This window comes from Marmota flaviventris, chromosome 12 (genome assembly GCF_047511675.1).
Source record: "Marmota flaviventris isolate mMarFla1 chromosome 12, mMarFla1.hap1, whole genome shotgun sequence".
NCBI classification, from domain to species: domain Eukaryota; kingdom Metazoa; phylum Chordata; class Mammalia; order Rodentia; family Sciuridae; genus Marmota; species Marmota flaviventris.
The window spans coordinates 67,908,479-67,931,890 of NC_092509.1; the positions used below are offsets into that span (position 1 = coordinate 67,908,479).

Sequence of the window (23,412 nt, forward strand, 5' to 3'; positions counted from 1 at the left end):
AGGGGGAGTTCATTGGAGACAGCTCTACAAATGACAGCCAGACCCTGCAAAGATGCACAAGTCTTCAGAAACACCTGCATGATGACATCCAGCCCAGTACTATGACTCAGCCTAGCATGCCACTTGAAAAGTGTTTGGACTCTCTTGACCAGAAGATTGCTTTCACAAAATGTTTCCTCCGGGAAGCCAGAGGAGTCGCAGAAGAGTTTCTGGCTGAAAGAGAAGCTCACAGAGGGAAGAGTCGATGCCAGTCTGCCTGTGGAAATGTTAGCAGAAGCATCTGTTGGTTGCTCCCCACTGGCCAAAAGGCAAACATTTGTTTTGTTGCAACAAACACTTCCATTTGAAAAACCATCACTGGATGTGAAGTTCCTTCTTCTCGGGTTGCAGGAGGGAGGCCCACCTTTCCAGCAGTGCTCCCCCTTCATAGCTACCTGCTGAAATAACCACTTCTTCACCATGACAGATGTTCTGATTTCACAACTGTGACACACTCTGCAAAGCCCTGGAGGAAAGTACACTTAGATTTTCATCACCTGTATAAGGAACTATGCTTTATAGAGAATTTTTTTCTTTAATCTTTATAATCTAAATACTGATCACAGAACATTTAAATAAGCAGGAAAATATTCTTTCCTATTATGTCCCAGGGGAAAGAAACCTCCACTGAAGTTACAATACTGATTCTATTTTGCTGCTCCTCCTTCTGAAGTTACAATACTGATTCTATTCAAATTGTTTCAGTGTATTGCCTGTTTAAAGCCCTTTAAATAAAGTCTAGGACACTAAATAAATTCAGAAAGAAACCATGTATGCATGAACAAAATCTTATCAGTAGAAACACTGGGGTACTCCTGGCATCCACACCACCACCTAGAGACCCTTATCCACCATTCTGTAGGATAAACAGGAATCTCCAAAAACAATGTTTACCAGTGTTTGCACATGCTGAACACCAAGATTGGTGTTTAGTTTTGAAGACAGAGTAATAAAATACAATTGATAATGATTTTTTTTTTTTTTTTTTTTTGGTGGTGGTACTGTGTATCAAACCCAAGGCCTCACTTATGTTAGGCAAGTGCTCGGCCACTGCACTACACCTCCAGCTTCTCGATTTTTTATAAGAATTTTAAATCTATACACTGTCATTACTTTTCTTCTTTATTTAAATATATGACTTTCTACAGGTTTTTAATATTACCTAACTCAAAAGCCAACCCTTAGTGAAGGGATTTAATCAATAGCTTACGACAACAGTACTGTTTCTTTCCATTCAGAAAATCCACTCCTTTCTTTTCTTTCTTCTACCTCCCAGGTGGAATGATTCTAAAAAACAACTGAGTCTATGTTCTCAATACAAATCATATTTTCTTATAAATGCTAGATGCATGCAAGTAATGCAAAGTAAAAAACACATATTCTATGTCATAGTTATATAATAGAACAGTTGTAATACTTACTTCTGGCAAATAAGGAAAAATATATACACTTATGATAAACTACTGACAGATGAACAGAAATTCTTCTAATCCTCGTACCTCATCCTGCACAGCAGTTGAGAAATACTCAGCTCTGCCCCTACTTACCTCACTGCTTCTCCTCAGCTCATCCTCCTTGATCTGACTCGCCTGGATAGCCTGCTCCATTTTGCTGACCCTCTGCTTAAACTCTTCCAAATTCTTTTCTAATTGTTGCTTTACAGATGTGACCTACAATGGGGAGGAAAAAGAAAAAGCATTCTTTTTATGTTTTTTATTTGTAAATAATCATTCTCTTTTTTTATTTCTTACATACATGACAATAGTGGAGTGCATTACATTCATAATTATCCATTCACAGCACAATTTTTCGTAACTCTGTATATAAAGTATGTTCATGCCAAATTATGCATGAGTTCTTTTTTTTTTTTTTGCATACAATTCTTAATACACCTTTATACCACCATTAATCATCTCTGTTTGTATATAAGGTATGTTGAGACCAAATTCACATCTTCATACATGTATTTTGTATAATGATGACCGTCTCCTTATACCGTCCTAGCTATTCCCCATCTCCCTCCCTTTCCCTCCCACCCCTATTCCCTATCTAGAGGTAATTTTCCTCCCTAGCTCTTTTTTTTTTAACATGAGCTCTATTATTATTATTATTATTATTATTATTATTATTATTTGCATTACAATTCTTAATACACCTTTATACCACAATTTCATTCTTAAATAAAAAAAAGTTCAAGCCAGGAGCAGTGGATCACACCTGTATTCCCGTGGCCCTGGAGTTGGAGGCAGGAGAATGGTGAGTTCAAAGCCAGCCTCAGCAATGGATGGGGATGTGGTTCAGTGAGTTCAATCCCAAGTACCCCCACAATAAATAAAATAAGTTCAAGGTACTTTGCATTAGACAGAAGGGAGTACATATGATTACACTGCCAGTGTGATTTCTACATCATGTAAAACCAGAAAAATGTATGATGCATCAAAATGCATTCTACTGTCATGGACAACTAATTAGAATAAAGTTTAAAAAAATCACTTGGCAAAGTAAGTAATGATACAGCTATTTGCTCAAGTTCCATATAACCAATGTTACAATTCAGATAGATCCACAGTCCTGATATGAAATATGACCAAGACATATTAATTGAAAAAATAAGATGGAGCACAAATCATGCCCTATGCCTTTATTTGTATTTTCAAGAAGTAGAATTGGAGGCTGGGATTGTGGCAGAGAGGGAGAGTGCTCACCTCGCATACGTGAGGCACTGAGTTCAATCCAGCCCCACATAAAAATAAAATAAAGATATTGTGTCTACCTATAACTAAAAAAAAAAAAAAAAAAAGCAGAATTGTACCCATATATACGTAGAAAAATTCTGGAAGAATACTATTTGTCTACTTTACCATTATAATATGTAATTTTTATAATTAAAAAACATCCATTATTCTCATTAAAAAAAAAAAACTTCAAGGATCCTAAGAATTGATGTTAACTATTCTGGTGGAAACCAAATATATGTCACAACTAAATGCTAAATTAAAACACCGTTATGAGAGCCTCTGACATCATTTGGTGGGCAATATATAGAAAAAAGAGGTAAAGTTTGGAGAACTCAGAGAAAACAGGAAAAAAGTAAAGATAAGAAAAGGACTGGAATACCATACACTCATTGACCTTTGGTGTTAGCAAGGGTACCTAAATCTCAGAAGCTGTGAGTCCCTCACATTAGAACATGGTAGTATTTGCCTATGCACATACTCTCATACACTTTAAATCATCTTTCAATTGCTTATAGTGCCAAATACAAACTAAATGGTACGTAAATAGGTGTTAAACTATATTATTCAAGGAATAACAAGGATAAAAGTACGTATGGTTCAGTACATCACAGGATTAACTATATAGTATGTGAAACATATGCAAGGCAAGCAACCCTCAAATAATGAGTGCTGCAGAAACAGGACTTGTGATGTGGTAGAGGCTACAGCAGGACGCATCTACACACCACCTCATTCGTGTGGATTCAGGATAGCACTTGATGCACAGCAAATTCATGTTTTGCTGTTTGAAATGTTCTGGAATTTTGTTTTCTAAGAATATTTTTGAGCCGGGCATGGTGACACATATCTATAATCTCAGCTACTTGGGCAGCTTGAAGAAGAAGGATCACAAGTTCAAGGCCAATCTCAACAACTTAGGGAGCACCTGTTTCCAAATTTTTTTGAAATTAAAAGTAAAAAGGGTTAGGGATATAACTTAGTGGTAAAGTGTACTGGGCTCAAACACCAGTGCCACAAAAAAAATATATTTTATATTTTTGATATTTAAGTCCACAGATATGGAATCTGCAGAGATGGATGATGACCTAGGCCAGGCTACAGCACCAGATGGGACAGAAAGTAGTCATATTCAATATACAGTATAAAGATAGACATAAAAAGTCAGGTTTATGCTTAAAAGAGAGATAGAGACACATGTAAGTTTTGTAGGGTGGCCCACAAGATTCTAGCTTCTGACATAGGTACCTTTATAAGAGATCATTTCATATAATAATTTATTGAGTTTCACATTCATTCTATGCAGCTTTTGTATCTTTTACACCAAAAGTTTAAATATACTATTATATCATTCACGTACAAATATACACATAAATCCACATACACAGATATGCACAAGTCTGTGTGTGTGTGTGTGTGTGTGAGAGAGAGAGAGAGAGAGAGAGCACACACAAATAAGAATCAAGTCAGCAGTTTTAACAGAAAGGGTTCAGGTGTGAAAGAAAAAGAATTGAAGATGACATGGATTTCAATTTCTAATATGCCTGAGCAATGTGGAGAAAGGAATGGCTCTTTATTAGGATGGGGAAGACTAAGGAAGAAGCAAGTTTAAAAAAAAAACTGTTATGAACACATTAAGCACGAGATGCCTGTCAACTGCCAGGTGGAACATCAAGCACATACTACAAATCTAAAGTTCAGAGGAGACCTCCAAACCAGGGACATAAAGTTATAAACCTAGGTGAGATCACATTTGGAGTGAGTTTCAAATAAGACAATTGGTTTTACTCTCCGGTGCATTAGCTATCAGAGAGCATAAATTACTTGGGACAGTTCCCATCTGTTCACATGATCCAGAACAAGCAGAATCTCAGAAACCTCTACTGACCTTCAGATCTGAAATCCTAATTCTACATCCTGCTTTCTCTGGATGAGAAAATGGACATCAGAAAGGATCTGTTCACTCTCCACTTTGATGAGTAAAAAAAGTGAAGATAGAACATTTTTGCTTTAAAAGAATCTTCACTCACACATGGAATATGACACAGTTGCTCTCACAAATTGAGAGTAAAGCTGTGGTTACCAGAGGCTGGGAAGAGCAGAGGAAGGGAAAGGAGAACGGGGAGAGGTTGATCAGTGGGTGATAAGTGACAGAAGATCAAAGAAGTACTGATGTGCTATTGCACAGTAGGGTGACTATGATGACAATAATGCACTATATATTTCAAAAAATTAAAAGGATTTTGCAAGTTTTCACCATATAGAAATGATAAATGAGATAAGGATGTCTACCTTGATTTAAACGATATGCAATGTACACATGTATCAAACATGCATAGTACCCCATTCATATGTACAACTTTTATGTTTTCAGATACTGATTTTAAAAATATTTTATGTTGCCAGACACAATGGTGCACACCTGTAATCTCAGTGGCTCAGGAGGCTGAGGCAGGAGGATCACAAGTTCAAAGTCAGCCTCAGCAAAATCAAGTTGCTAAGCAACTCAGTGAGACTCTGTCTCTAAATAAAATACAAAATAGGGATGGGGAAATGGCTCAGTTGTTGAGTGCCCTGGGTTCAATCCCCAGTTACCCCTTCTCCCCAAAATAAAAACATCTTATGTCAACTGTGGCTGAGAAGTAACATGCATAAGGAAAAGAGGGAGAGAGAAATAAGTTCGTGTCCTACTTTATCCAGTTCAGCCTGTAGGATATTAAGAGTATTCTTGGCTTGCTGTAACTCTTGGGTAAGCCTGGCTTTCATCTGAGTGCACTCTTGGTCCAGGGTTTGGAAAGAACGATGCTGACGGGAAAGTTCCTGAAAAGCAAAGGATACATGCATCAAACTGACAATGATTGACAAGGGAGATTCCAAGATGAGGCACAAACATCCCGTCAGTTAATGCTACATAGAAAGAGCACAAGACAACAGGGAGCCAAACCAACGATCCACTGACTGACAAGTTCAATCAGCCTAAGCAGTGGACCCCACAATCAAATCCAGGTCTCTGAAAGGAAGGCAAAGGAGTCTAAAAGTTGACCATGTGGTAACCAGCCCAGCAGACTCCCACCTCATCCCTCATTTTAAATTAACCATCTCTATTTGGGTGAATCAGGCAGGTGAGAAGAGCTGAACTGCAAAGATCACAACTCAGACAAGCAATCAAACACTCAAGATGGGTTAAATAATCAAAAACCAAAGTTATACCACTTATAATGTTCTTAAATTTTAAAAGATAGAAAATAAAGGACACAATTAACTCTGATAACCATAGGATACCAGCTAACATTCCCAGTCACTCTTACTAAAAGACTAGATTCTCAAGCTAAATCGCCTGAAAGGACCAAACTGGCAGCAATACCTATCAGCCCACCTTCTGCCCTAACTCCTCCGACTTCTCTCCCTGTGCATTAACTACCTTCCTAGTTCATTTGCCATCCCACAGGCTTAACAGACTGGAGAATCTTATGTAATTCTCTTCACTGCAAATAAAGTGTTTGAAAGAAGCAACAGAACTTGTTCCTAGTCAGTATCTCAAGCACCTCGGAAAACATGAATAAAAAAGAAAACTCTGGACTACTAATCCTCTCTCTCCAATCAAAACCAGAAACATGAGAGAAATAAGTGACCTGTTGTCCACAAAGCATTTCCCTCTAATGATTTCCCAAATTATGACAAACTGCTTCTCTTTCCAAGTAATCAAACTTCTCAAGAACACAGACTCCACAAGAGCCTTTCAGACACACTCTTTGTGAACCCATTTGCCTTACCTCTTGAAGCTCCTTTTCTTTCTCCTTGATTTTCTGTTCCAGAGAACACCTGGCACTTTCTGCATTTTGTCGCTGACAACTCAAATCTTCAGTCAATTTTTTCAACTTTTGTTCCAATGCAGTACACTAACAGATAAAAATGTTTGACACCAAAGAAAAGTTATTCAAGGAAAGAAGCAAATATTTTGTTTTTTAGAAAAAAATCTTAGCCCCAAAATCTGTTTTAAGTTTACCATTGTTTTGATCTTTTTATTTCATAAAAAGTTGGGTTTGAACCTATCAGCCAAATACAAAAACCACTATATCTCAGCACATATAAAATCTATATTTGGGAAATATTAGCAAGTATGTAAGAATTAACCCATTTAAATAAATAACTTCATACTATGAAAACTGAGACAGGATGTCTAATGATTCATCTAACATACTGCTGCTGGGAAGGAGAGGTTAAAAGGTAATGGTGTTGACCCAGTAATTAGAGGGTGCCCATTAACTTTCTCTGATAGTCTCTTTCAAGCATAATGGATCTTGCAGGAAATTTTAAATATTAAAATCCTTCTTTCCACAATGTGGCTCCCACTATGCCACTTTACATTTCTGAGGGTTCACAGGGCTCAAGAATATCACAACTAGGTTTTTTGTTTGTTTGTTTAATTCCTTTTTTTTTTTTTTTTTTTTAGTTATAGGTGGACACAATGTTATAGGCGGACACAATGTCTTTATTTTACTTTATGTGGTGATGAAAGTCGAAACTAGTGCCTCATACATGCTAGGTAAGCACTCTACCTCTGAGCCATAACCCCAGCCCCACAACTTGTTTTTAATCAAACTGCTATAAGCAACACAAAGAACATTCTACTGCCTTCCTAATACCTAGTTATCCATAAAGTAAATTCGAAAATGTGAACTACATGAAAATTTAGAATGCTCTTCTAAAAACAGATTGGAACAAAAGAGTCGTAATTCTTTAAGTGGTGAAATCCATTCCTCTGTATCATCCCCTTGTACTCAAATCCTTAAACTGCCCTCTAAAACCACTCTAAGGACCCAGGGGATAATAAGAAAACTTTGTCTTGGTGGAAAGGAACTCTTCACTCCAAAAGAAATGTGTCCCAAGTTGGCAAATCTCTCTATGATTTTTTTCTCTAAGACTCTTCATAGTCTAATTTATAGCTATTAGAAATATTAGAAATTTAACTGGGAATTCAGAGAAAAAGAAAACACTATATAACACTTTGCTGGAAGACCAGTCAGACACCAATTATTAAGTAACCAGAGATAAAAAGTGTAGAGTTGGTCAATAATGACTAAATGATTTTGGAAATATCAGAACTTTAAAAATATCAAATTTAAACAGCAAAATTTTGAACCAGTGGTTCAAACCAGTCCACTACATTGAACATTATGACACTTTTGTCATTATTTTTATATCATCCTTGAGTTTTTAAATGCCCAAGAAAGAGTATTACAGAGATTACAACAATACTTGGGTTATGAACTTTAGGTTATGAACTGTTATAGGCACTGAAGATATAACAGTAAAAAACTCAGACACAAATCACTGCCCAGATGATGGCCTAAAATTTGGATGATTGACAATTCTCAGGGAAAAAAGAAAAAAAAAAACATATACAAAACCTACATGTACTACTAATGAACCCTTGGTGCCCTCTACTGGCATTCCCTCAAACTGCAACAGATTCCACTACTCCCATCTCAGAATCAACAATCCTTTCCTATTAAGACATTGCAGGTTTATAATATCCAGAGTATACAAAGAACTCAAAAAATTAGACAATAAGAGAACAAACAACCCAATCAACAAATGGGCCAAGGACCTGAACAGACACTTCTCAGAGGAGGACATACAATCAATCAACAAGTACATGAAAAAATGCTCACCATCTCTAGCAGTCAGAGAAATGCAAATCAAAACCACCCTAAGATACCATCTCACTCCAGTTAGATTGGCAGCCATTATGAAGTCAAACAACAAGTGCTGGCGAGGATGTGGGGAAAAGGGTACACTTGTACATTGCTGGTGGGACTGCAAATTGGTGCAGCCAATTTGGAAAGCAGTATGGAGATTTCTTGGAAAGCTGGGAATGGAGCCACCATTTGACCCAGCTATTCCCCTTCTCGGTCTATTCCCTAAAGACCTAAAAAGAGCATGCTACAGGGACACTGCTACATCGATGTTCATAGCAGCACAATTCACAATAGCTAGACTGTGGAACCAACCTAGATGCCCTTCAATGGATGAATGGATAAAAAAAATGTGGCATTTATACACAATGGAGTATTACTCTGCATTAAAAAATGACAAAATCATAGAATTTACAGGGAAATGGATGGCATTAGAGCAGATTATGTTAAGTGAAGCTAGCCAATCCCTAAAAAACAAATGCCAAATGTCTTCTTTGATATAAGGAGAGTAACTAAGAACAGAGTAGGGTCGAAGAGCATGAGAAGAAGATTAACATTAAACAGGGATGAGAGGTGGGAGGGAAAGGGAGAGAGAAGGGAAAATGCATGGAAACGGAAGGAGACCCTCAGAGTTATACAAAAGTACATACAAGAGGAAGTGAGGGGAAGGGGAAAAATAATACAAGGGGGACAAACGAATGTCAGTAGAGGGGGCAGAGAGAGAAGAGGGGAGGGGAGGGGAGGGGAGGGGTGATAGTAGAGGATAGGAAAGGCAGCAGAATACAACAGACACTAGTATGGCAATATGTAAATCAATGGATGTGTAACTGATGTGATTCTGCAATCTGTATATGGGGTAAAAATGGGAGCTCATAACCCACTTGAATCAAATTGTGAAATATGATATATCAAGAACTATGTAATGTTTTGAACAGCCAACAATAAAAAATTAAAAAAAAAAAAAAAGACATTGCAGGTTTAAAAAGACCCTTTACAAGGTATTTATATTTTATATAAACCTTTCTAAATAGCATTTTAGTATCAATAATGCACAATCCATGTAAAAATAGTTAATCAGTAGGTGTCATAAATGCTCCATGGTGTTCTAAAATAAGTGTCCAGAGCTCAAGTCCTTTGAAAGTATGTAGCATGTGACCCTGTACACTTCTTTAAGATTTCTGCATATATTTTTTAAAACTCCCAAGAATCAATAAATGGAATGGATTCAAACTAAAAAGCTTCTTCTCAGCAAAAGTAACAATCAGTGAGGTGAGGAGAGAACCTATATTTGGAACAAATTTTTACCACAAGCACATCAGATAGAGCACTAATCTACAGGATATATAAAGAACTCAAAAATCTTAACACCAAAAAAAAACAAATAACCCGTTCAATAATTGGGCCAAGGAACTGAACAAACACCTTTCAGAAGATGATATACAATCAATCAACAAATATATGAAAAAATGTTCAACATCTCTAGCAATTAGAGAAATGCAAATAAAAACCACTCTAAGATTTCTCACTCCAGAATACAAACAACAATAAGTGTTGACGAGGATGTGGGGGAAAAGGCACACAGTGACACAGCCACATCAATGTTTATAGCAGCACAATTCACAATAGCTAAATTGTGGAACCAACCTAGATGCCCTTCAATAGATAAATGAATAAAGAAACTGTGGTATGTATACACAATGGGATATTACTCAGCATTAAAAGAGAATAAAATCATGGCATTTGCAGGTAAATGGATGGAACTGGAGAATGTCATCCTAAGTGAAGTAAGCCAATCCTAAAAAAACAAAAACCAAATGTTTTATCTGATATGTGGATGCTGGTCTATAATGGAGGTGGGAGGGGAGCATGGGAGGAATGGAGGAACTTTAGATAGGGCAAAGGAGAGGAGGGATAGAGAGGGGGTATGAGGGTAGGATAGATGGTAGAATGAGACGGACCTCATTACCCTAAGTACATGTACGAAGACACAAATGCCATGACTCTACTTTTTTGCACAACCAGAGACATGAAAATTTGTGCTCTATATGTATACTATAAATTGAAATGCATTCTGCTGTCATGTATAACAAATTAGAATAAATAAATTTAAAAATATATTTATATGAGTACTGAATTCCAAGTCTGCAGCCACCACCCCCCCAACACTCTTTTCTCATGAATTTAAGCCTTGTACCCCACAAAGTCTACAAATACTTGGGGGAAAAAACATATTATAAAATAGCTAACATTCACTTAAGAATACAGTATTAGAATCCAGGCATGGTGACACATACCTGTAATCCTAGCGGCTCATGAGGCTGAGACAGGAGGATTGAGAGTTCAAAGTCAGCCTCAGCTATGGTGAGGCACTAAGCAACTCATTGAGACCCTGTCTCTAAATAAAATCCAAAATCGGGCTGGGGATATGGCTAGGTGATCGAGTGCCCCTGAGTTCAATCCCCAGTACCCAAAAAAAAAAAACAGTATTACATTAGCTCTATTTAATAAGTAGTTGTAATGTCTAGGCCAGAAAAACAACTTCAGCAAAACATTTCGCAAACTGGATTTTCAGTTAAGATGAATTTGTAGCTAGTTGGGAGAAAAAAGGAATCCAGAAAGCATTAAACAAATGAGTGTTTGGAACCTGGAAGGAACACTAATAGAAAGAAAGCCAGATTTATGTTCTCAGCACTGGTCTACTCAAAACAAATTTAACTCAAGATCTGTTAAGAAAAAAATTTCATCAGATATGTTAGAGCAAGGATTTGGTGATTTTTTATCTCAACAAAACTAACAAGATAAAATGTAAAAGAATGGTAATTCTTACATACAAGAAGTCCTGGCCAAGCAGGAATTCAATTATCTTAATTGAATAAGAACTCAACAATTAAGCTCTGATAATAATAACAACTAATGTCATTACATGTTCACCGTGTACCAGGTACTAAAGCCTTTACAAAAATTATCTCAATCTTTACACTGACCTTCGGCCCAGCTATCATCATTAACACCACTTTATTGATTAGTTGACTGTTCAGAAGTTAATTAAACAGTTCCAAAAGCAACACAATTAGAATGTAGCAGGGCCAGAGCTCAAATCCAACTCCTTCTATCTTGAAAGACCAAATTCCTATTACACACTCTGTGTCAACAGAATAAATGCACAGATCCAGAGAGGCCACGTCCCACTAAGGCTCCACTGCTCCTTCACACATCTAGTCAATGCTCCTCAAGACGTCCCTGCATAAAGTACTGCATGAGGAGAATGTGGAAAAACGGCTTCTACTTCCAGAAAGATGGAATAAACACACTTTTCCCTATTAATCCCAATAAGAACAAATAAAAACTCTGGACAGTAAGATGGACATAAGAAAGAGTGGAGAGACAGTGGCAGACTGATGAGGGAGCTCGGGACCCCAGAAAAAAACACCCTACCACTGACAACCCAAAATCTCAATGCAGCAGAAATACCCTTTAGGAATGAAGATGAAAACAATATATCCTCAAGTGAAGGAAAATTGAAAGAATGTGTGGCCAACAGACCTACTTTAAAAGAATGAGTACAGGAAGTTCTCTAAACTGAGAAGAAAGGATGAAAGAAGGATCCCTGGGAGGCATCTAGAAAGAAAGAACAAGTTAAGCAACAATATAAACATATGTAACCAACTCCTTCTGTTCTTTATATATATATATATATATATATATATTTTTTTTTTTTTTTTTTTTTTAAAGTTGTCAAAGGACCTTTATTTTACTTATTTATATGTGGTACTGATAATCGAACCCAGTGCCAAACACATGCTAGGCAAGTGCTCTACCACTGAGCTACAAACCCAGGCCTCCTTCTGTTCTTGAGCTTTTTAAAATAAGTTCAACAATTGATACCAAAATTACAAGTCAATATAGTACCAAATATACCCATAGAAACTAAGATTATTCTATAAATGGGGAAGGATATAAAAGCATGAAAAGGAAGATAAATGTTTTATAATTTATTAGAACTGGTAAAACAAAGTCATCAACAGAATGTGATAAATTATGTGTATATAATAAAACATCCAGTAAAATCATTATAGAAGTTAACTCAGAAAGTTAAGGGTCTTATGTTTTCTGTCATATGTGGAAGCTAGAGAGGAAGAGAAAAACAAAGGTTAGGGTAGATCTCATGAAAATCAAAGAGATGCGAAGAGGAAAGGGACCAAGGGATGGGGAGCAGGAGGAGTACTGAGGAATGATACTGGTCAAACAAATCCCATCAGTATGAATAACTATAATGGACCAATAAAAAATGTGGGGTGGGGGGGCCATAGTGGAAGAGTGCATTAAAAAATATCACTCAACTATATACATTCTACATGAAACTCACTTCAAATTAACAATGTAGGCATATCAAAAGTCAAAAGACAAGAATACATAAATTTGACAACTTAGAGAAATACACAAACTATTCCAATTCTCCCAGTATGAAATAGGTAACTTTAATAGTTTGGTAATTGCTAAAGAAATGGAATTTATCATTCTAAAACTCCCCAAAAGAAATCTCCAGGCCCAAATAAATTCACTAGAGAATTCTCTCAAATGCATAAAGAAGAAAATATACCAATTGTATTCAATCTTTCAGTAATTGAAGAAGAAGGAAGACTTTCTTATTCATTTTATAAAACTAGAATTACCTTGATACAAATGTCAGACCAAGATGGTAGAAAAAAAAGAACAAACCAATATCCCTCATGAAAGTATGCACAAAAATCTTAACTAGTTTTTAGCAAATAAAATTCAGAAATATATAAAGAATTATATAACAAAACCAACTATAAATAAAACCAAGTGGGGTTTATTCCCAAAATGTAAGACTCATTCAAATATGTAGAATTCAGTGTAATCCGCTACCTTAACAATTTATTATTTTATTCAACTGCAACAATCTATAATTATCTCAAAACAAAAAAAAAATAATTATTATTATTTAATTAAAGGAAGAAAGGAAGGAAGGATAGACAGACCTATCCAAAGAAAGCAAAAAGGGGATGCCAGAGAAAATATCTTACGAGGAAAGGAGCTCACAAGAATAAGAAACACATTAAAAATCCAGAGTTAGACCAGGCTGGGTGCTGTGGTGCATGCCTGTAATCCCAGCAGCTTGGGAGGCTGAGATAGTAAAATCCTGAGTTCAAAGACAGCCTCAGCAACAGCAAGGCCCTAAGCAACTCAGTGAGACCCTGTCTCTAAATAAAATACAAAATAAGGCTGGGAATGTAGCTCAGTGGCTGAGTAACCTGAGTTCAATCCCAGGTACCCCAAAAAAAAGTTAGTCCAAGACAGCAGGATACTCCAAGCAGACAGGAAGATAAAAGCAAACAATGGGCCCAGAGGAAGACTAGGTTCAGGAGACTTCAAATCATTATTGTTAGTCTTAGGATGTAATTCATTTTCCTCCATAATACTTGTTACCACATACTATATTATCTATGTTTACTTATTTGTTTTTGTTATTTTCTGCCTCCCTCCATTACGATGAAGCTCCATAAGGCAAGGATATTTGTCTATTACCACTGTATCCCCAGGTCTAGAACAGTGCCTAATATATTGTAGGCACTCAATAAATAAATGAGTGAATGAACAAATGAGTAATAGAAAAAGGAGACAACTGGTAAAGTAGATCCAGGCCAAAGCAAAAATAAATTATCAAAGAAATAGGAAGGCTAGTCTTAAGATTCAATGGCAAGGGACTGGGGTTGTGGCTCAGTGGCAGAGCACTTGCCTCGCACATGTGAGGCGCTGGGTTTGATCCTCAGCACCATATAAAAAATAAACAAGTGTGACACTACTTTGTGTACAACCAGAGATATGAAAAATTGTGCTCTCTATGTGTAATACAAATTGTAATGTACTGTCACATATAACAAATTAAAATAAATAAATAAACAAAATACAGTTATTGTGTTCATCTACAACTAAAAAATATTTAAAAAAAAAAAAGATTCTATGGCAAAGAGTATATTTACTGGATCCCACGAATAGATCAATTAAATTCCAGCACATCTTCCAAAACTGTTTAAAACCTCTATTTGTTTAAGTGCCTATGCTACGTGCCATACTCTATGCCAGGTGCATTTTTCACCACCCCCAGAGACTTTATAAAAGAAACCAGTGACTTGCCCAAAGTTACTCAACTGGAAAAAGTTCAGCCATGATTGATTCTAGACCTGTAATTCTAGTTTAACTCCATCAACACTGCCTAGAACACGCTAACAAAAATCATTACAAGCATTTATGTTATAAACTTAAGTATAAAACACTCTTTCCAAAGAACTGTATGAAAAGATGGCAACTTTTTAGTAATTCATGGAAAGTCAAGTACCTTGGTTGCTGCCTGGTCATACTGTGCTGTTGTTCTCACCAGTTCATCCTTATTTCTATTCAAAACTTTCTCCTTTTCAGTTAATTCCATTTTTGTTTTCTCCAGTTGGAGTTGCACCTCTAGAAATTTATTCAATTGGCCTTTCATTTCTTTTTCTTGTCCTTGTAGACGTAGTTCCAATTCATTAACCTTGCTTCTTAGCTCTTAAACCACAAATGAAAACAAACTCCAATTCATCTATATTTTTACAAAATGTTCAGAATTTATTATGTATTTTAATTTACTCTAACATCTTTGGTGAGATAAATATAAATAATTTTTATTACACATAGAAACTAACTGTATTTAATTTCAGTGGTTAATGTCTATTGTCTTTTTTTTTTCTCCTTTTCTTTTCTTTTTGTAGTGTTTGTGATTAGATCCAATGGTACACTACCAGTGAGCTACATACATCCCTAGCCCTTCTTATTTACTTGAGGCATGGTCTCACCATATTTCCTAGACTGGCATTGAACTTGAGATCCTCCTGCCTCAACCTCCCCAGTAGCTGGGATTAAAGATGTGTACCACCACACCCAACTCATTTGTATTTAAATATTCTATAGAAAGCAGAGAAATAGGTTTTCTTATGTTTTCACAGAGAAATATGGGGAGAAAATGCTTCTCTAAAATACAAACAGCATCTTACAGAGCTGCAAAAAAAAAAAGTACAACTTGTACAACAAACACCTAAAATCTAAAATTATCACTTAGCTGGGCGTGATGACACATGCCTGTGATCCCAGTGATGAGGGAAGCTAAGGTAGGAGGATAGTCAAGTTTAAAACCAGCCTCAGCAACTTATCAAGGCCTCAAGCAACTTAGCAAGACCCTGTCTCAAAATTAAAAAATAAAAATAAAAAAGGGCTAGGGATGTGATTCAGTGGTAAAGCACACCTGGGTTCAATTCCTGGTATCAAAAAATAAAAATTACCACTTGGTATTATACACTGGCAAAAAATATTTGTTCTGTGCCCCAAATTAATGCTAAGCAGTAAAAATTCACCCTTGTACAGTCTCTGGTGGCTTTACCTTAGGTAAAAATCAAGATGGCGTGAACCTCTCATACTACCAAATTTAACACTGATTTTTTTTTCCATTTTTTTCCTACATGCACACAATAGTGTTTCCAATGGCACTGGCAGCATGACAGCTCTCACCAGTGAACACTGAGAATGATTTCCAATATATCACAGTACTGTAAATTACCATATTCTCCAGAGTAGATTCCCAAACACCACCTGGTACGCTTGGCTGTCAGCTGCTTCATGACACAGCAGCCAGGGTTACAGGTTTGCTCCCATATGGACAGCCTGGCAGTGCAGGGAAAAGCTGCTCTGCTGATACACACCCTGCCTCTGGCCAAAGCTGATCAGAACATAGGCTTTTTCCATGGGCCACAACAGGAGCCAGATAAGAAGTGTGGAGAGTGCAAACTGCTACCAACCTACTTGCTCCACTTCAGGAAAGATAAATCTAAGCCTCTCAGCCTACTTTTAAAGGCTCAGGGCACCAGCTTTCAATACAAATAAAAGTACATTTCAAATCTGTGATGTCTTTTTTACTATTGAAAAGACAGTATTTCACATCATCAGTCAAGGATGTTGACCACTGATGTGTCTAAAACACATAAGCACGAACCAGGAATAAAAATATCTGGAAATGCCTCTGAAGTTATCTCAGCAAATTTTAATTTAAACTTAATTTAGCTATAGAAGTTACCTTGATTCTGGGCTTTACATTGATCCAAAAGATGAGAATTGCTAGAATTATCACAGCCACTACTACTAACATCTCTTTTTCCTGTTTGAAAAGTTGATCTGCTTGGAGTCACCTCTTCTTCCCCAAAAATGTGAGATGCAAAGAAATCTCTCCTATTTGGAGTTTTCTGAGAATTAGAGGAAAGTCTATTTGGGGTCTTCTCCTGTTGCCACGAGAACACAGATGATGATGTCTGATGTCGAGCAATGTCCCGATGATTCATGAGGGTTTGGGGAACAGCCTGGCTAGCTTTCTGTAAAAACAGAAACTCTTTAGAGACCATTGGAAATTGCAATATTCAAGACTATTTCTTTTTTTTTTTTAATGTGGTACTGAGGATTGCATTCAGTACCTCATGCATGCTAGGCGTGTGCTCTACCTCTGAGCCCCAACCCCAGCCCCACAAGACTATTTCTTTTCAGGTAGAATATTTTCAGGTAGAATATAAAGCTAAAATTACAAGCTGTTGACACTTGCATTGCATACCATCAAGTCAAGGAAACCATTAAGTCCCAATTTACAGTGACAGAATATTCTAAATGTCAATCCTTCTTGTCATTGAAGGGGCAAGCCGTATCATCTAAGCCTGACCTATTTCAAAAGGACTTTTTTCTGCATTGCTTATCAACTCCATTCAACATGTGAGTATTTGCTGACATTTTAAATACCAAAATTGGCTTTCCTTTGCCTATCATTGGTCACCTTTCTACAACTTCAGAATCAAAATTAAATATTAGCCTGCAGAACCCTTTCAACCATATCACTTCACCCAAAAATGCTATTTAGGATGTTTTACATTACAGAATATACACATTTGTGAATTATCTACAGTTTTGAATTGCTCTTTCTCACAAATATCAAGACTTGGCTCTAGATGCTACGTTAAACTTTTTATACCAAGAACTTGTTTTTTGCCATAGGAAAAGGTTTAGCGTTGATGAAGATTCACATTCCACATAAAGTAACTATGGGAGAAACAATGTCAGGGGCAGAACAGGTACCAATGACTGAACTGGATGACAAAGCACATGACATTTCTAGGACAAATGAGAGACTTATTACTTTTCATTCATCTTGAGGAGCAATGCCTTTGGTGAACTCAAAACAAGGGTTAAAGGCATGAGAAGGTAAATACTTGTTAAAATTCTAAGAAATAGCCAGGTGCAGTGGCACACTCCTGTAATCCCAGCAACTCAGGAGGCTAAGGCAGGAGGATCAAGAGTTCAAACCCAGCTTCAGCAACTTAGCGAGGCCCTAAGCAACTCAGTAAGGTCCTAAGCAACTCAGTGACACCTTGTCTCTAATAAAATATAACACAGGGCTGGAGTTATGACTCAGTGTTAAGCACCCTAGAGTTTAATCCCTGACACCAAAAAAAAAAAAAAAAAAATTCTATGATATAGGTTGATTGTGATTCTCAAAAGTTAAAGGGGCCTACTTATAAATGCACCCTTAAACTGTTTGCTGAATTATGCCACCTTAGTAAGTTTCTATGTTTATTACATTAAGTTCCTAACTAGGAGCCAGGTGTGTTGGCACACACCTGTAATCCCAGTGGCTTGCCTCAGCAAAAAGCAAGGCACTAAGCAACTCAGTGAGACCCTTTCTTTAAATACAATACAAAATAGGGCTAGGGATGTGGCTTAGTGGTCAAGGGCCCCTGAGTTCAATCCCTGGTACCAAAAAAAAAAAATAGTTCATAACAAAGAAATGTATTGTAAGTAGCAAACTTAGATTTTTTTAAGAAAATGACATCATGTGAACAGAACTGGTGAAGGTAAAATTCAACAGGCATCAGGTATTTTCAAAGTCAGTCCCTGAACTACATGTAGGGGTTTTAGAAACCTGCATTATTTTTTAATTTTATTGACATTGAATAAACCTCTTTGCCATTTTCTGTTTGTTTCTGCATATCAAAATGGAGTGCAAACCCCTCCTCAGCAGCTTATTTTTTTAAAAAATTGAGAAAATTGAGTTGATAACATTCTTCTCTGAAATGAACATGTCACAAATAACATGTCCCTAGTAGCAATCGCATTTCATCAGAGGACCATATAGGAAGCAGCCGCCTCCAGGTGCCAAAGCCAGCCAGTATCAGGAATAACTCTTGGGTCCTGCTCTCTCCAAACAAACTTCTTATCCCTAGATCTTAATAAGGAAATAATTATATGGCTATGGTTCTCCTAGAATTTAAGGACAAATTAACCTCTCTATTTTACTCACTCCTACCTAGTTTTAAAAATAAGAATTAACAGTGCCAATGAGCCAGGAATTGTTTCCAGTATAAGAAAAAAAAAAAAAATCAACTCTACATAAAACAGATTCTTCTCTAATCTTGTTCTATCCTATAATCAAGGATTTCTATGAATGCATATTCTACATTACAGGGCCCATCATTAACTTACTTTAGACTGCAAGGCTTTAACCTCTGCCTCTAATCTTTTTCGTTCTTCAACTTCTTTATTATATTTTTCTTTTAGATCTTCATACTTGGAACCTAAACATAGACAACAAATACTATTTTATTTCAGTCATTGATTTCATGAAGGAATTCACAGATCAATAATCACTGTGATAGTCTAGAAGTAGAGTATCATAGAGCACCAAGTAGAAGGAACATTTGGTTAGGGCAACAGATCAAAATATTGATCAAGTATCAACATACTTGGGAGACACAGGAATGTTCTGAAACAATCTGTTTTAAAACACACCACACAAAGATAAAGTGAAAAGGTGAGCACTTACCCCTATAGCTCAACATAATTCCACAGACGTGCCAATGAATTTTTTTAAACACCGAAATTAAAAACTGAATTCACAGTTGAATTAATTTTTCACAGAATTAAAATCTCAAATTTAAAAATCTGTTAATACCAAGAAAAATAATCTTTACCACTGTAATAATGACTTGGTGTTAGTGGAGTTGCAAAAAGTTTTTGTGGTGTATTGCACAGATTCAGGGAGACATCTGCAGACTGTGCAGCTTGTTGACTTCTTTCAAGTTCAGATTTATACCTGTTAGAAAATAATGCAAAACGTGACAAATCAGTTAGAAGAAAGGCTACAGAATACCAATGTCATACATTACCAGTGGAAAAAGGACTTACAAAGAAACCCATTGTTGAAGAACTACTAACCATAGACATTGAATAAAAATTAATTTAATAAGTGCTAATTATAAATGCAGTAATTCCTCAAAAGAATGGAGTCAAAAGTTACAGAAATATAACTATACGCCAATAATTAAAATGTTATAAAGACTTTAATGAAGATCTGTAATAACCACTACATCAGCAAAGAGTTGGAGGGTTGAGGATATATTACAACAAATTTTATATTCTAGGTCAAAGAAAGAATAGGGACTTGTAAGCTCAGAACTTCGGAAACATGGGGAAAAAATTATATCATTGAAGCAATCACAAATCACAAGAATGGATGATACAACTTATGATATTTAATCATTTCAAAATCAGTCTTGATGTCTAGATCAGGCATTATATGACATTTTTATATAAAAATTAATAATATACACCTAGAAAAGATATGGCTAGAAATAGTTACAAAGAAATGAGTTAAGTAATTTATATATGAATAGAATAATATTCCTATCCTACAAGTAAATTTTAAATACATCTCAGAACAAAATAATCCAGGTTAAAAAAAGGGTTCAATTCTGATGTTAAAGAATTTTCAACTCTTGCAAGTCTCTAATGTCTCAAATTTTGCTTAATGTAAGAAATAAAATCAACACCCTATTAAAATGGCTAAGGATATGCTCTCTTTCCTTGGGTATATTACTCAAAGCAAGGAGTGAAGAAAGTAGTAAAGGAAGTAAGTCAGTGCCCTTAACTTCTCCCAGCTCCAATTCAATCTGGGAAGGAAGAAACACCAATTGAGCTAAAAATAATGACAACTCAGCACATGAAAGTTTACAGTTGGGAAAGCAATGCCCAATAGAAATCTTCTGCTAGTATTTAAAGAGCAACAGCAAACAAGTGAAATTAATTTTTACGTTTTGTTAACTTGCCACTGTGGAGATACTCTGTTTGACTTGAAATTTAAAAATTGAGACATTTTTTGTAGTAAATCTTCAGAACTAAGTACGCAATATACATTTACAACACATCTCAATTAGGAGCACATTTTAAGAGCCATATGTAGCCAGTGGGTACCATATTGGCAGTGCAAGTGTATAGGCTATAAAAGGCGTAACAAGCTGATTCTAGAGACAAATTTTGAAGAACCTTGCAAAACTAATGTTTCTTTTCCCTCTCAAATTCACATCTTACTTCCTCTTCACTATCCTTTCATTTATAAACAAAAAATATATACTTTATCTTAATATTAAGTAAAAATATATCCTACTGTAACATTTTTTTTCCTCCTTCCACCCCAGGTAGAAAAATAAAAGACACCAATAAAGCACTAAATTAAATTGTTTCTACTATGTTGAACCTTTTAGATTGCCAATACCTATACTTTCGACAAATATTCTAAAAGGTTAAGTCTAACTTGTTGAAGACTCTCCGGAAACCTAATCAGTAGTTACTGATAGAGTAAATAAATTCCTGCCATTTGAAAGTTGTCAGTAAGAATCTAAAAATTATATTCAATCTTTTCTGCAATCTATAGTTATTGCACTCATAAATTTTTATAATGTAGAAACCTACATTCAAGTTTCTATACTCTATAGTATGTTGTAAGGGTAAAAGAAATTGAAGTTAAAGCATAAAAGTTAAAGGGTAAAAGATCGGGTGTTGTAAAAGTTTCTAAGCTGCAAGGTCTGAGTTAGCTGTTAAGACAATGCTTAGAACCGCCCAGTAAACATTTCCCCTGATTGTCTGGTTGTTTAATAACTGAAGGGGTCTGTGTGGTTGCACGCAGGCATTGCAGGGCCTGGACCAATCAGTTTAAATGTAACCCCCTCCTTAGGAATGACCTATCACTCCAGCCTGACCTGTTCCCGCCAATGAATGAACCAATCATGTTTAGGAGTTGTTGTTCAATTTTCCCGCGCCTAATGATGATTTGTTCTGATGTATACAAAGCCCTCCGCCCTCCCCAAAAACTGTACTTAAGCAATCCTCAGCCCCTGCTTGGGGCTCTGGGCTGCTTTCTCTTCTTGAGTGGGCACAGAGCCCCAGCATGCTGGTTCAATAAATCCCCCCTTCTGCCAATTGCATGAGTGGTCACTTGGTGGTCTCTTTCTCCGACGTTTCGCGGGACCCTTACATGTATAACCATATAGCTAATAATTATTTTATTTTTATACAGGTTGCCCAGGTTGGCCCTGAACCTGCAATTTTCTTGCATTGGCTTCCAGAGTAGCTGGGATTATAGGCTACCATGCCTGGTAATATTTTTAAACTAAATATACCATAAAAGTGTCCTAACCCCATGAGGACGACAGTGTCAACTTTTTTTTTTTTTTTTTTTTTTGGTACCAGCGATTGAACCCAGGGGCGCTTAATCACTGAGCCACATCTTCAGCCCTTTTTTATGTTTTTGCTTAGAGCCAGGGGATCACTGAGTTGCTTAGGACCTTGCTAAATTGGTGAGGCTGGCTTTAAGCTTGCAATCTTTCTGCCTCAGCCTCCTGAGCTGCTAGGATTACAGGCTTATGCCACGGTGCCAGGTGACAACTATTAAAATGGATAATATTTATAGTTGCTAGATGTCTTGCACAAACCTGGGTGTATATTGGTATTGCTACCAAATGACACTTTGCAATCAAATATAGAAATGCATACAATAGTAACCTTTTATTAAGATGTTAAAAATATAAGCATTTCTATTTCTACCTAAATTACCAAAACCAGTATTTCTAAATCCAGCTCCCAAAATGTGCTTTCCAAAGAAGCAGAGATTCCAGCATAATAAGGTGAGCTTCCTACTTCCCTAACTCCTGTCTTCCAAAACTAATTATCTTTCTTTGATTCCTTCAACAAATATTTGAAGATACACCACTTCAGGTGCTATGGATATAGCACTGAACAAGACAGAAAAGGTCCCTGTTCACCACCACACTGCCAGCAGCCTTGAGACAAAGCCACACACCCTCCCACTCCCCAACTGCCCGTGTCCAGGAGGTACTGGTCTCTCTTCTTACATGATGTGCCACTATATTTTGCATTTATGCTTTGTATATTCTACTCTTTTATAGACATGCTCTTTTATAAATGATGTATAAAATGGTTTTCCACTGTACTCCCTTCTGGATGCCAAGGGGTCCTCTTTTCTCTCCCTTGGTCCAATACATTTTTGTTTCTGAATATGACTCTGTGTGTGTGTGTGTGTGTGTGTGTGTGTGTGTGTGTTTAATCTAAATCTCTCCTCTGTAGTATTTTTTAAATAAATAATTGTTTATAAAATTACTGGCAAAAAAAAAGAAGGTTCCTGTTCTCATAGAACTAAGTGAGATAGAAGTTTATCTTTTTAACATGCAACTTACAAATAGCCATCATTCTACATGAAGAGGAAGAAAAATTAGAAAAACGATTTTTATACAGGAAAATTATCACCTTCACAGAAAGATGAGAGTGATTTTTAAATATTTTAACTTTCAAAAATATTGTTGATATGTAGTTATGAAGCCAGATTTAAAATTAGGTAGTCAGTGTAGTTAGGTAAATCGGGTCTAATATCAAGTAAGATCTAAAATGGAGGCCATGGAATGTTAATGAAGTCCCAAGAAAAGCCCTAGGCCCAAAGTCCATCCCAAAGAAATGTTAATGAACAGCCCCAGCATATTTGAAGATAGCCCATCCCAAAGGAATGT

At 36.4% G+C, this 23,412-nt stretch overlaps 1 protein-coding gene across 4 annotated transcripts in view; it reads right to left on the reverse strand.

Annotated features, from left to right (window-relative positions):
* Positions 1-23,412, reverse strand: part of Cenpf (centromere protein F) — a 69,129-nt gene that overhangs the window by 24,066 nt on the left and 21,651 nt on the right. For all 4 annotated transcript variants that reach the window (XM_071600084.1, XM_071600082.1, XM_071600083.1 and 1 more), the window contains 7 exons: positions 19,528-19,649; positions 19,040-19,131; positions 16,596-16,887; positions 14,835-15,037; positions 6,548-6,673; positions 5,466-5,594; positions 1,587-1,709 (listed from right to left, as the gene is read on the reverse strand). In XM_071600084.1, the coding sequence (XP_071456185.1) occupies positions 1,587-1,709; positions 5,466-5,594; positions 6,548-6,673; positions 14,835-15,037; positions 16,596-16,887; positions 19,040-19,131; positions 19,528-19,649 (1,087 nt within the window). The remainder of the gene's footprint in view (positions 1-1,586; positions 1,710-5,465; positions 5,595-6,547; positions 6,674-14,834; positions 15,038-16,595; positions 16,888-19,039; positions 19,132-19,527; positions 19,650-23,412) is intronic.